This window comes from Phallusia mammillata, chromosome 3 (genome assembly GCF_965637545.1).
Source record: "Phallusia mammillata chromosome 3, kaPhaMamm4.hap1.1, whole genome shotgun sequence".
Taxonomy (NCBI): Eukaryota; Metazoa; Chordata; class Ascidiacea; order Phlebobranchia; family Ascidiidae; genus Phallusia; species Phallusia mammillata.
The window spans coordinates 15533584-15546907 of NC_137254.1; the positions used below are offsets into that span (position 1 = coordinate 15533584).

The 13324-nt window shown below is 35.7% G+C and overlaps 1 protein-coding gene, 1 long non-coding RNA gene and 1 pseudogene across 3 annotated transcripts; 1 reads left to right on the forward strand and 2 right to left on the reverse strand.

The window, feature by feature from the left end:
• The first annotated feature begins 1553 nt into the window (after nucleotides 1-1553).
• LOC145220399 (uncharacterized) lies at nucleotides 1554-13324 on the forward strand. Of its 2 annotated transcripts, XR_013858123.1 has the most exons (5): nucleotides 1554-1890; nucleotides 2037-2090; nucleotides 2152-2187; nucleotides 2494-2656; nucleotides 2798-13324. It is a non-coding gene; the product is annotated as an uncharacterized LOC145220399 (long non-coding RNA). The 2 variants fall into 2 exon arrangements; XR_013858124.1 differs by lacking the exons at nucleotides 1554-1890; nucleotides 2037-2090; nucleotides 2152-2187 and having other exon boundaries at nucleotides 2531-2656; nucleotides 2798-2861; nucleotides 3354-13324.
• On the reverse strand, nucleotides 3861-4731 carry LOC145220410 (uncharacterized). Its single transcript, XM_080087648.1, has one exon. The coding sequence runs from the start codon at nucleotides 4729-4731 to the stop codon at nucleotides 4033-4035; it is 699 nt and encodes a 232-aa protein (XP_079943774.1). The 3' UTR covers nucleotides 3861-4032.
• LOC145220377 (uncharacterized) lies at nucleotides 7732-8502 on the reverse strand (annotated as a pseudogene).

A 13324-nucleotide genomic window follows, 5' to 3' on the forward strand; every position in this document is an offset into this window, starting at 1 on the left:
TCTTCAGTTTTAAAGTTTTTTGTTAAAAATTGTGAAACATTTTGTGGAAAAAGTTTTTGTGTTTATAATGTCCACAATTTGTTACACTTGGTTGATGATTATCAACACTTAAAAACCTCACTCACTTCATACCATTTCGGCCTTTTCTTTTGAGAATTATATGAAAACACTCAAGCGACTTGTGCGAAACTCTTGCAATCCCGGTGCCCAAATTGTTAAAAGATTAAAAGTGTATGAGCTTTCAAGAAATGCACACTGCAGCCAAAAGTTCACACTAAAAGTTGCTCCCGATTTCATAAATGGGTGCTTTTTGTTAACGAGCAACAATTATGCTTTTGTAAAAGATCTTGATGGTGAAAACTTTATTTGTTACATTGTGTCCAAATGTGATGTGTCTGATTTTTCTGTTAGGCCATGCAATTCCACCTTGTTTGCCATAGGCTGTGTTGGGTGGCACTAAATACCGCATGTGACCGCATGTGGCCGCATGTGACCGCATGTGATTCCTCTTAAAATACACCATGTTATGTGAAATGTAAGAATTCCAGCCCCATGAGGGGTAAAATAGACCAGATTCTAGATTGATTTTAATTTCAAACCTTCACCCAACCCTAATAGCTCTAACCGTCAGCGCTTTCAAAAGTCCGCAAAATTATTTTTTGGTAAAAGCATATTTAAGTCCTTCACAGATTCCTCCCGTGTGATAACATGCGGTCACATGCAGTCACATGCGGTATTTAGTACCACCGGGCTGTGTTCAGCCCTGTGTGCTGAAAAGAAAAATTACAACTGTAACAAAACAGCAGCTGTCAAAAAAAGCTGTTTGTTTTAAATATAAAACTGGATTTGTTTGCTTTCCTCTTAGACATGATTTTTAAAAAGTTTTTGTATTTTTATCTTTTAGGAAACTTAGGAAGATTTCAGTGTTTCAAATTCTTAAAAATGTGGTGCAAATGTGTATGGACTGAAAATGGAAGAGAAGTGGAGGGCACCTTTCCCTTGTGCTGAACAACTGGAAAAGAAGTGCTGTGGCCAAAAAATCAGGCTGAGCGTGCAGCAAAACTTATGATTAAACCGACCGAAGAATAGACAACATTTCCCTTAAAAAAATCAAATTTCAACATGGTGGGTTTTTAAAGAAACTAGACTTAATTATAAGTTTAGGGCAGGCAATACCCATCTAACTTAAGTTACAGTGGCTATGGCACTACCTATTTAAAGGTATTTATGTGATTGTGAGATTGAATTTTGTGTTTAATCATTTGGTGTGTTTTCTTCAAGAGTCCCGAAAAAAATGTGACATGTACAATTTAACATTTGAAAGTAAAGAAGAAAATGAGAAAAGAAGTTGTGGCAAAAAAATTGCCAATGCAGACTATGTTTCTGGTAAAACAATGCTAAAATGTTAGTAAAAAATATAACATAACATTTTACAACCAGTTTGTTGTAGAATTTGTCACAGATTCAGATGATGATATTAATTTTTTGCTTCCTAATCCACCTAAAGAAAGAAGTTGTCTTTCAGAATGTAGTAACAAGGGTATGATCCACAGTTATGTATTTATACACGAACTTGTTGAGCCTTGTACTTAAAATAAAATCAATATGTAGCAAACTTTATCTAATTAGGATGTACAAATTTATCATTGCAAGCAAAATAGGCAGGTTCAGACAATTTTTTTAAAAAAACATTACATATCATTTAGACTTTTTACAGATTCAATAAGTGTTAACTATAATATTTTTATATCTTGTTATTTTTTGTGCATCGCCACATTTTTATGCTTACACAAGAATGTGTTGTTTTTGTTTCATTTTCAGATAGTGGTCCACCACTCAGCAGAACACTATCCCTCACCCCAAACTCCCTCAGAAAAGAAGTAGAGAAAGGTAAATAAAACATGGTGCAAATTGTTCATTTCTGGTGTGTGATGCAATCAAAGATTTATTACCAAGTATAAAGTGAATATAACACATTCAGTTTGTTGAAATGTAATACATTGCTTAATCTTATCTACTTTTGTCATATTGTTTAGGTTTTGAAAGTCCCTCAAGTTCCAGTTGCAGCAATTCTACTCACTCTGATAAAAGTAAAGCTGTGTTTAAATATTTATCTTAGTTTATTGTCATGCAATGCTCCCTTTTTTGCAGACCAAGGTTATGGGATGTTTCCTATTTCAAACAAAAGTAGGTACATTGTTTAAAAAAAAGTTTCAATAACAACCTAACCTTATGTTTTACATTAAGTGTACAGCAGCAAGTTTTGTTCACAGTTTATTACATGCAAAAAGCCATAGGTTGGTGCTAAACAAAATGTATTGCTTTGTGTGTCCAAGTTTGAAAACTAATTGAACTGTGAGGTTTCATCGAGGATATCTTGTGGCACACTGTTCGAAAAAACACTTTAAAAGGAAATGCATGTGTCACACACTTTCAATGTGTTTGGTAATAATCACAAAAAATGCATTTCGGCTATGTTTTATCTTTCTTTAGACTTGCAAGAAGGTTCTCTTCTACTTGGTGGAAGTAAATGAAAAACTGGAAAAGGCACTTGCTCAAAACTTACCTGGAGTTTAAAATAATAAAACTCAACAGCGAAGAGGAGTTTAAACGGCTTGAAGCTGACCTGAAAGATAGCGAAAAATACAATGAAACGGTTTGTAAACGTATAAATCGTATTAAGCTTCTTTACATTTTTCAAAGTGTTGAAGTAAACATTTATGGGTCTTACCACAAAGCATTGTTACATACAACTATACAAAGCTGTAATGTAAACATGTTAAAATGGCTTTTTTAGGTTTCACTGTTGAAACGCATAGGTGGAAGTAACACAAGAGATTGTGTACACAGAGTGCTGAAGGGTAAATGTTTTCGTGTTCATTGTTTCTTGGTTTTGACGGCATAACTTAAGGAAAACTGAATTTTGCCTTTGTTTTGAACATGTGCAAGAATGTGAATTATGAACAAAATGTATGTTTACCATCTGATTAAACATATTATGAATATTTGCCAGTCTTTGTTCTTGTTAATCTTTTACACAAGCATTAGACCAGTGTTTTTTAATGTTTGCTGACACATTCCAAGCATAATTTGTACTGTACATACCCAACGCTACCAACACTGACTTTAAAGTCCCTGATCCCAAAACTGAGTTTTTTTTACACATCACACTTCATAAAAATAAATAAAGAAACAATGGTTAGGTTGGGAAACACTGGTTTAAACATTATTTTAAGTTATTCCCGATTTTTTACAAAACTCGTTGGTTTGTTATGAACCATGTTTTTTTTCGCGGAGGTGGTGACTGTTCAAGAGATACTTACAAACACAAAAAGTAAAATGATCAATTACAGAGTGATGGCAAACGAACTGATGACTATATTTAATATGAAAGGAAACCGAGGGAAAAGGGATTTTACAGACACTCGTCTTTATAAAGCAGTACAAGGTAGGTTTCATTTTTTGTTTACACGTGTTTTTTTAGCCGAAAACGTTTCCTTTAAAAAAAGTTTCAAACAATGGAGAGACCACCATAAATTTATACCAAGCATATTTGTCTGTGTAGCCTAGTCGCACTTGAGTTAATTGTGTTCTATTTTGTGGGGATATCTTCAGTAATATTTACATTTTTAGATGTAAATATCTTCAGTAATATTTACATTATTCGCCATTACTCTTCCACGCATTCATGAGTTGTCGAAAGCAATCACAAGCTTCACACTGACAGTTTGACTCTAATATTTTGAATATATTCTTTGAATAAAACATTTTTCAGTAAAGGTCATAGTACAAAGAAGAATATTAAAGGCTATAAAGATTATAATCAAAAGTCTAATTTCAGTTCTAATAATTAGATTAAAATGGTAATGTAAACGATATTTTAGCAAACTACACTTGTAGTGGGGGAGGGGAATTTGAATTGAATATCTACTAAAAGGGGGCACAGGACAAAAAAGGTTGGGAACCACTGCACTAGAGCGAAATAAAAACATACTTCGTGACGTCATCATTTAAATGAGGTAATTTACCCAATCAAGTCAGCTTCCTGTGTGTCAACATGTGTTTTTTCAAAATTTCACCTCGGTTAAATCTTTTTCCACAAACATTACATCGATGAGGTCTTTCATTGGTGTGTATCATCATGTGCCTTTTCAAACTTCCATTTTGACTAAATCTTTTATTACAAACATCACATCGATGAGGTGTCTCTTTAGTGTGAATCAACATGTGTGTTTTCAAAACCCCACTTCGGCCAAATCGTTTTTCACAAACATTACATTGATATGGTTTCTCTTTAGTGTGAATTAACTTGTGTGTTTTTAATTCTCCACCCCGTTTAAATCTTTTTTCACAAACATCACATCGATGCGGTTTCTTATCGGAGTGAGTCAACAAGTGTGTTTTCAAAACTCCTGACTGGGTAAATTGTTTTTCACAAACATCACATCGATGAGGTTTTTCTTTAGTGTGTGTCAACATGTGTATTTTTAATACTCCACAATGGGCAAATCTTTTCTCACAAACATCACATCGATGAGGTTTTTCGTTTTTGTGTGTCAACATGTGTCTTTCCAAATGTCCACTTCGGACAAATCTTCTCTCACAAACATCACAAATATAGGGCTTTTCTGTAGTGTGTATCAACATGTGCCTTTTTAAATCTCCACTTCGGCTAAATGTTTTTTCACAAACATCACATCGGTAAGGTTTCTCGTTAGTGTGTGTCAACATTTGTGTTTTAAAATGTCCACCTTGGGTAAAGCTTTTATTACAAATATCACTTTGTTAGGGTTTCTCACTGGTGTGTATCATCAGGTGTGTTTTCAAATTTCCACCTTTGCGAAATCTTTTCTCACAAATATTACATCAGTAAATTATCTTATCAAAATGTGTCAATTTTTTTTTTTTGAACAAGGTGTTGTTCCAGAGTCCAAATCCTTAGTTCTCATCCGTTCAATTCCGGTAATTAACTTGTCTAACTGATATCTAAAAACAAGATTTTGTTATTTTCCCCGCTATTTCGGTTGTTGACCTGTTTGAAACAAGGAAATAGTACTTCTTATATTGCATGTATTCAGTTGACGCTACTAAAACTGAGTTTGTGTGATATATAAAACAATTCGTTTATGGGGGCGTGCAGGAAATTCGATATGCAAACAGTCGCATCGTCTAAGGCAAAAGTATTCAAGTTTAGTAATAACGTAGCATATTAAGCATGCTTAAAAAGAAACATTCTCGAATCTGACGCAACATAACAGACCACTGGTGAAATATTGAACCTCTGTGTTGTTAACACAGTAAACAAATAAATTGTCGTAAGGTAACATACGCACAACAACTTTATCTTGCTACTTAATGGTCTTGGTAGCTCCTGGAATGTGTACGTAAAAATGAAACATTAACCAGTTGCGCAGCTGCGACCTTAGAATTTTGTACGTTCTGATATTAATGGACGAGAAATTAGCTATAGCACGTAGTTGGTTACAACTTGTACTGTGTAGAGTGCATAAGAAAACAAACAAACAATATACTTGCTCAAACCAATCGATACAACAGCCCCCACATCTCTCTAAAAAAGCAACACTAAAAATACAGCATTTGTATCACAGGAAAAACTTTACCTATAACCTTTCTCACTCCCCTCTTACGAAATCATTCCACTGTTTCAGCTATGGCCACTAGATTGATAAATAGCTTCGTTGTGTTTGACGCTACAATGCCCGTTGGTCTGTGCGCATTGATGCGTGTAACATTAGCAAAGCGAGGATATGGGTAGTTGTCGTCACGGTTAAGTAGACACAAGCAATTTGAGAAAAAAGAAACTTAAGCTTACATTCAGCGCTGGCAGGCAAATGTTTCGTCCGGAGGCCTTTCATTTTGTCACGTTTGTGTAAGCTTTGACTTCAAATTGTACGAACAAGCAATTTATCATTACCCGCTTTATAGCACCTCCACACCTGCCACAGTGTATATAGCACATTATTCAATCAACATTACGTTTTTAAAAGGAAGCAACTGATGGTTAAGGAAAACAGTAAATTAAAGGTAATTTTTTAAATGATCATTTGTATACAATATTTATTCTTTTGCAAGATCGTCAAAAGCTGATATATGCGAAGGCTAATTACTTGGTTTAATTGAAACTACTTCGTTACGCTACTTGAAGATTAAAATACGCTAACATGACCATGTCAGTACATGTGGCACAAGGCTAAAGGGTTTGCATAACACAACAACGCACCAACATGAAACATGTGCCTTTTTACTTTTGTCATCAATTGGTGACGGGTCAATGCACACGTGTTGCCATTGCGTTTATGTCAAATCGTTCGCGTGCTAACAAAGCCATTAGCATACAAACAGAGTCATTTCAAGCTCATCTATAACAATAACAGAGAAAAGTTACATGCATAAGTCATGTCCAAGTACATTCTGATACATTTTGATTTAACACATTACTTTTGGTTTGTTGTTATCTACTAAACATAATAACACAGCTCACGTATTCAATTCTGGCTGATATTCACTTCAGCTTGTAGCGCGGTGTTTGTTCGAGCTACATCAAAAACAATTGACACAATGTAAGAATACGCCGCTTAAGGCGAGAGTGAAAGAAAGAACGCATTCTGTCCGGTTCGCTGTTGGCATGCAAGACTTCGATAATCAAAAATATACATGCCGTTAGGAGTTGAGTTTATTTCGCTTGGTGAAAGAACACATAGGGACAAGGAGACAGTCTCGTTTGTGTTGTATTAAAAAGTCGACTGGGGTTTAAAAAAACAATTCAAAGATCCATGCTTAGTTTTACAATTGAATACTTAGGTTGTGTATTTTCAAATAGTCTGTCGTCAACTGACCACATTAATTTGTTAAAGAAAAGCGCTGACGCGCGGAAACTACCCAATCAAAAAGAGATCGTAAATTACGAAAAAGCAAATATTTCTGTTCGCGCTACACATTGCCCCCTTCATCAAATATCAACGATAACTCAATTTGTGGGATTTTTTTCACGGGTTTCGAACCCAGGACACTCCAGGGGACGAATCTCGATTAAGGTTTTTTTATGTCTGTATATGGGTCATTAAAACCTTATCACTAATTTTTCGATATGTTTTATATCTAACTCATTATAAAACTATTACGATATTGATAAACAAACATATTTGTGACACGAATGATGTTGAGAAGATGAGCCACTTGAAGGTGGTTTGGTTAGGAGAATGAAAGCAATAATTTGTTGATTGTCCCACGCAGTCTGCTGATATCTCGATCGTGCCCAGTAGGACAATAAGAGTGCAACAATTGAATCCCAACTACCTAGAGCTGTTGTGTGCAACGTTGCCGTTAAAAATACACAATGACTCGCTGACTAAATCAACTAAAAAGTTAAACAAAGTATATAAAAGTATAGACAAATTTGACATGACGTAGGTATAAACTTCTCTGGTGTTTGTATGGTTGAAACTTACCCTCAGTGCATGTCTAAGATAAGTCAGCAAACGCGAATGTATAGTCAAGCGACAACGTTTTACTATAACTCGGGGCGAATAACACGCAACTGGCAGTATTTCTGGCCAAAACATTTTACCTAAGGAATTTTGATAAGGTTTTGGGTATCAATCCCAACACGTTTGGCACAGAACATTCATTGTATGTTTGGAACACTACATACGGATCTGTTCATAAGTTTAATGGTTTAACTGATGTGGACTTCATATCACTGATGATGGCATGAGCATTTGCCGAAATGTTTGAACAATAAAGCATGTCGTTTTTGCGTCTATTTGGGCCGTTATTTTCACCATTAAATTCATTGTATGGCTTTTAAAGTTTGACTAATTATTTACAACCATGGTTCGAAATCCAAACTCACAAAACTAATATTGACGCGATTTTTCTTTTGTGTGAGTTAACATGTGTTTTTTTAATGTTCCCATTCGACTAAATTCTTGTTCGCAAATATTGCATGGATAAAGTTTGTCAACAATATGAGTTATCATGTGTGATTTCAAATGTCCGACTTGGCGAAATCTTGTTTTACAAATATAACATTGGTGAGGTTTCTCATTAGTGTGAATCCTCATGTGCATTTTTACTCCTACTCTTTGACCAAAGCTTTTGTTGAAACATAGCATCGATGGCGTTTTTCACCAGTGTGAGTCAACATGTGTTTTTTCAAATCTCCAATTTCAACAAACTGTTTTTCACAAACCTCACATTGATGTGGTTTCTCTAATGTGGGTCAACATGTGTCCTTTTAAATGTCCAAGTTGACGAAACCTTTTTTCACACACGTCACATCGATGTGGTTTTTCTCCAGTGTGAGTCAACGTGTGTGTATTTAAATTTCCAACAGTACGAAACCTTTTTTTTACAAACATTACATAGAAGTGGTTTCTCTCCAGTGTGAGTTAGAATGTGTCTTTTTAAATCTCCACCTTGACTAAAACTCTTTTCACAAATAGTGCATTGATGTGGTTTCTTACCAGTGCGATTCATCATGTGACATTTGAGGTTAAATTTGCGTCTGAAGCATTTCTCATATAAGCCACTTTTAAAGGTTGTTTCTCTGTCTCGTGGCAAAGATTTTGTAAGTTTGCAATTGAACAAAATTTCTTTGCAGTACTGAATACGGTTGGTTTGACTCTAAATCGTTTTTCTTCTTTATCTTACCACTTATTAAACAAATTTCTCAGTTGAATCAGGATGTCGGCTTCTAAAGGCAAAATCACAAATCCCTGCTGACAACGGAGGAAACAAGCGTACATTTCAAAACACTAAATGTAAAAAAAAGATTTTGCTACTTGGAAAATAATTCTAAGCTTTACTTTTTTGCAAATTAAGTTCCTCTATAAAACAATGTTTGGAAATGTTAATTGAACTAGCATAAAGAGCTTCAAGCACGGTTTTAATCTGGGAAACTGATTCTGAGCAAAAGCTATATCTGACTTTTCGACTTTCTTATAGAGTTTGCACTTGAGTAAGATTGTTGCTCTTCGGTTATAAAAGAAGCATCTGTCTTATAAAAGGCGTCACCTGGTAATGTATTTCATAAACACATTTGGTTTCGCCTTGTCGGTTGATGTTGTACTTATGCATGTGTACGAACGTTCAGCTGTGTATACATTTATAGCCTATGCAAAATTTGTAAACCAAATCATCTAATAGCACCAGGAGCGCGACATGTCGTTTATTCGTTCGCTGTATTTAACTACTTCCTAAATGTCACGCTCGTAATGCCACAACCAAACACAATACCGCCGACTTAACAACTTTTTAAATCTTGCCACTTTATGCTTGCAGTTGAAGTACCTGAGGCCATCAAGCACTCCTAACTAACTTTTCCTCTGATTATGGCTTAATGTTTTCAGACATTTTGTAAAATATCACAAAGCTAGTGTTGGTTGCAACGTCAGTGGATGTGTAAGTCTTGGCAAAAAAAGTCTTTATGCCTCTGTAGCTTAGCCAACGAACTTCAGCCATTCTACTTTTAGATAATGCTTTGTATTGCCCTTGTGGTGCGTCTAACAGTATGTGCATAACCAACGATCACACCACTGTATCAACGAACTCAAAAACTCTTTTTCATTAGATATTTCTTGAAACTCTGGAATTAGCATCTACCTTTGGTTTACTATGAACAAATATTATTGCGGGCTAAAGTCTCCCAGTGACAAAAGGCTTTATGTGTTAATTGCTTTTGCTATCGCCCTTCATCTGGCGCAACTAACACTGGAGGTTCAGATGTGACTGCAAATCGCATTAGGCTCAGGTTTGCTGTAAAATACTATTACTCCACTCACACATACAACTTTACTTGCCTTGTCAAACAATGTTATGTGTGTTTAATAAAAATCAATGCCGCGTGGATTAGTTCTTCAGACACACTGTGTGTCAAGAAAACTGTTTTGTCAAATCGCATGAAGCAAATGGTGCGGCTTTTGTAAAATTTTGTGAAATACCCGAAGCTTGTTCGCACTGCACCAATAAATACACAATACTCGTCATTATACCGAAGTAAGTTCAAAATACGTCATTATACCGAAGTAATTAGTTCATTTGTTCCAGAATGCCAGGGAACGCGCCTTGCCTCCAATAATTGGCAACGGGTCAATGCACACGTGTTTATTTCGTATTACCGCTGGACTATTTAGACAGTCTGTTTGTCAAAACATGAACTAATCACACAAATGGCGCGATTTACTTTTTTCCCTACACTCAAGACGAATGCTGTCGTTTCATACCAGGCTGCATAAAATGACGTTCGGCACTATACTAATCAATGGCCATAAATGAAGAAGTGCCATGCCTCCTGTGATAACGTTCTCTATGTGCCTGATTTGGTTTGGTGAACACTTCCTTATTAACTTACACATCAAGAGTCTGAAACTCGACTAGCTGTAGGACTGCCTTTTTCTTTCGGTTACAGATCAGCGCACTCCTTTACTGTTGCAGTGTGGACGAGTCTGACAGTCACAAGGTTGTCAGTGTACCGCATTATGGACGGAGTAGTAGATCCTAAGGTTACCATGCCACGTAGATTAGTTTGAGTCTACAAAACATGACCCATCACATTTTTGTCAAGTTGTTAGCGTACTAACCAAGCAACGGGCGTGTTTTATTTTTCCCATAACACAGGACAAATATTATCGTTATGTTTTCAAACAAGACTTCATAAAAATAATCTTAACTATGACTAATATTAACTCTATTACCTCTGCCGAGAACATAAAAGTTGCATCCATGCTTTAGGCCGTGTAAAATCGTTTTTATTAAACATAGCAATTTAAAAATCTCTTGTCTGTATTATACAATGGAAACCTGACGCTCAACGAGCTACTTTTTTTCTTTCGGTTTCAGGTCAATGCACACGTGTTTACTGATGCGTAGTTATGTGGCTTACACGAGTTTTCCAATGTTGTTACTTGACCGCATTATCGGCCAAGAACTTTAAGTTATTTTCATGTTTAAGTTCTACTACAGGTGTGAATTTTTAGGCCATTTCAAGATGTTCCATGATTTGTTTGTCCGTTGGATGTCACAGATGCTATGCTCGCAGCTTACGCGGTTGTATTAGAGTGCTCGGTTTGCAGAATAGTGTTTACCAAAACAGATGTTTATTTGTCGAATCTAAGAATTTTGTTGTAGTCATCCATGTGTTTAGGGTTTTACCGCAATAGTAAAGAATAACGTACAGACTTCATGAACTTTTGGTCTGCAGCAACTATATTGAAAAAAAGAATCGGTTTGTGTTACATGTTCTTTCTGCTACTTGTACTTGTGGCGTTTGTGCAGCTGCGACTACAGTCGGAAGCAATTCAGTTTTCCATTTGTGACTACACGCAGTGTTGAAAGTAAAGATATATGTTTCGTTCTTTTAGATTTAGACGTTGATAATTTGTTTTGTTTCAACCTTGTGTTATATGCTGTACCCAAGGGAATACCTTCAATAATTGCTAAACTAAAAGCTTCGCTATGTATACGGTGTATATGCTTGCAGGTACGAGAGACTGCTATATGGTACACAAGACATTGCTTTAAAACTGGTATGTTACATTTTGTGAAAGCATATGCAGCAGGTTTGATATCATTTGATTTGTTGATTGGGATTGACAAAAGTGGTCACTACAGCTGTCGGCTATTACTATGCAATCTTTTGCAAATATCCAGACGTAGAACTGGTTTAAAATGATGGTGAATAATTGACTATCAGCGAACAGACTCCGGTTCATCCTCAATTGACATATATTTTCTCTTGCTGCACTTGTGTAAAAGCTTGCATGCCAAACTGTAGCTAGGAAGGAAGTGTTTCAACTAATTTTAAGTTTGCTCGAAAGTTTACAATTACAGATAATATCGACTTAAGGTATTGTCGGTTTCTACAGTAAACATCAACTTCACTTAACATCACAGGTTAAAAAATACTGATTGGGGGTTCTAGTTGATGATAATCAAACATGTGCAGTTCTCTTTTTTGCAATGTAATGTTGCGCAGATGATTGTTGACTGTGGATTTTGGACTGCTATATGTTAAAATTGCTAACAACTAATTTTAAAGCCCAAATCAGTTGTGGAGGTTTTTAAAACAAAATGTTTTGAGATAGCAGTACAACATAAAAACCATTTTGTTGTTTTCGCAGATAAACAACAATAAATAATGGCGACCCAGGAATTAATTTTGAAGCAAACCGATCTGCAATGTCCAGATGCTTCAGATCCAGATGCTTAAATTATCTGAGAGATCCAAACGTCAACAACTGTCTAAAATAAATGAAAGCACTTTTTCTGAGGAGGGTGCCTTCAAACGAAAACAATTGATTCTCACCAATAAAACACTCTTTCAATGTGATGTATGTGAAAAGATGTTCAACCGTAGCACAGGTTTGAAAAGACACATGTTGACCCACACAAAAGAGAAAACCAATCTTATGTTTGTCACAAAACGTTTAGTCTTCGCGCAGATGTAAAAAGACACATGGCAATTCACTCCACTACGAAACCTTATCGATGTGATGTGTGTGAGAAAACGTTTAGTCAGGGTGGAAATTTGAAAAGGCACAAGTTGACTCACACTAATGAAAAACCACATCGATGTGGTGTATGTGAAAAAATGTTTAGTCTGGACCACACGATTGATTTACGTAATGGGCGATCACTAGCTTGCCTTGGTCGTAACAGCCGAAAACGTAAACGGTTTAACTTCTGGGTGATACGCGTTACCTTTGCACAAAACCTACCTAAAACATGTAGTTTGTCAATTTTAGTTTTTGTATAGCGTTTTTTTCTACCTTACGAAAAATCTGTGCATAAGTGGATAAAATAGGCTACTCGAATGCATTTTGTTACCGAATTACCCGTATTCTGTCTGTATATAAATAGTACAAATAGTAAAAAAAACTACTTGCAATTTTCCAGGCGAAATAGAGTTGTTATGCAGCTCGTTTAAAGCACCTTTCATAGTCCAAAATGACCTGTTCACCTAAAAATGTGGTTAGAGGGGACTGACATTTATTGGTCTCCCACAACATTTGGAAATCAGCGAAAAAAGTGCATATTTTATGAAATATCTCACAGATCCAACGTAGCTTTATTTTTTTGTTGATTTTACCAGCAAAGTTGTCGCCCTATGTAGGTTTAAGTAGCATACAATCCTAGGCATACCATTTTCTGTGTATCATTTTTGCTTTCAGTGCTCGGGAAAACATGGGTGTAGATTCACCAAAAACACCCATTAAAGGCCATTTCTTTTGACTTTATTCCCTAATTCATTAGACTATTTCACATAATATTTACATATGCTATTTACATATTTTAAGGGGGCCAC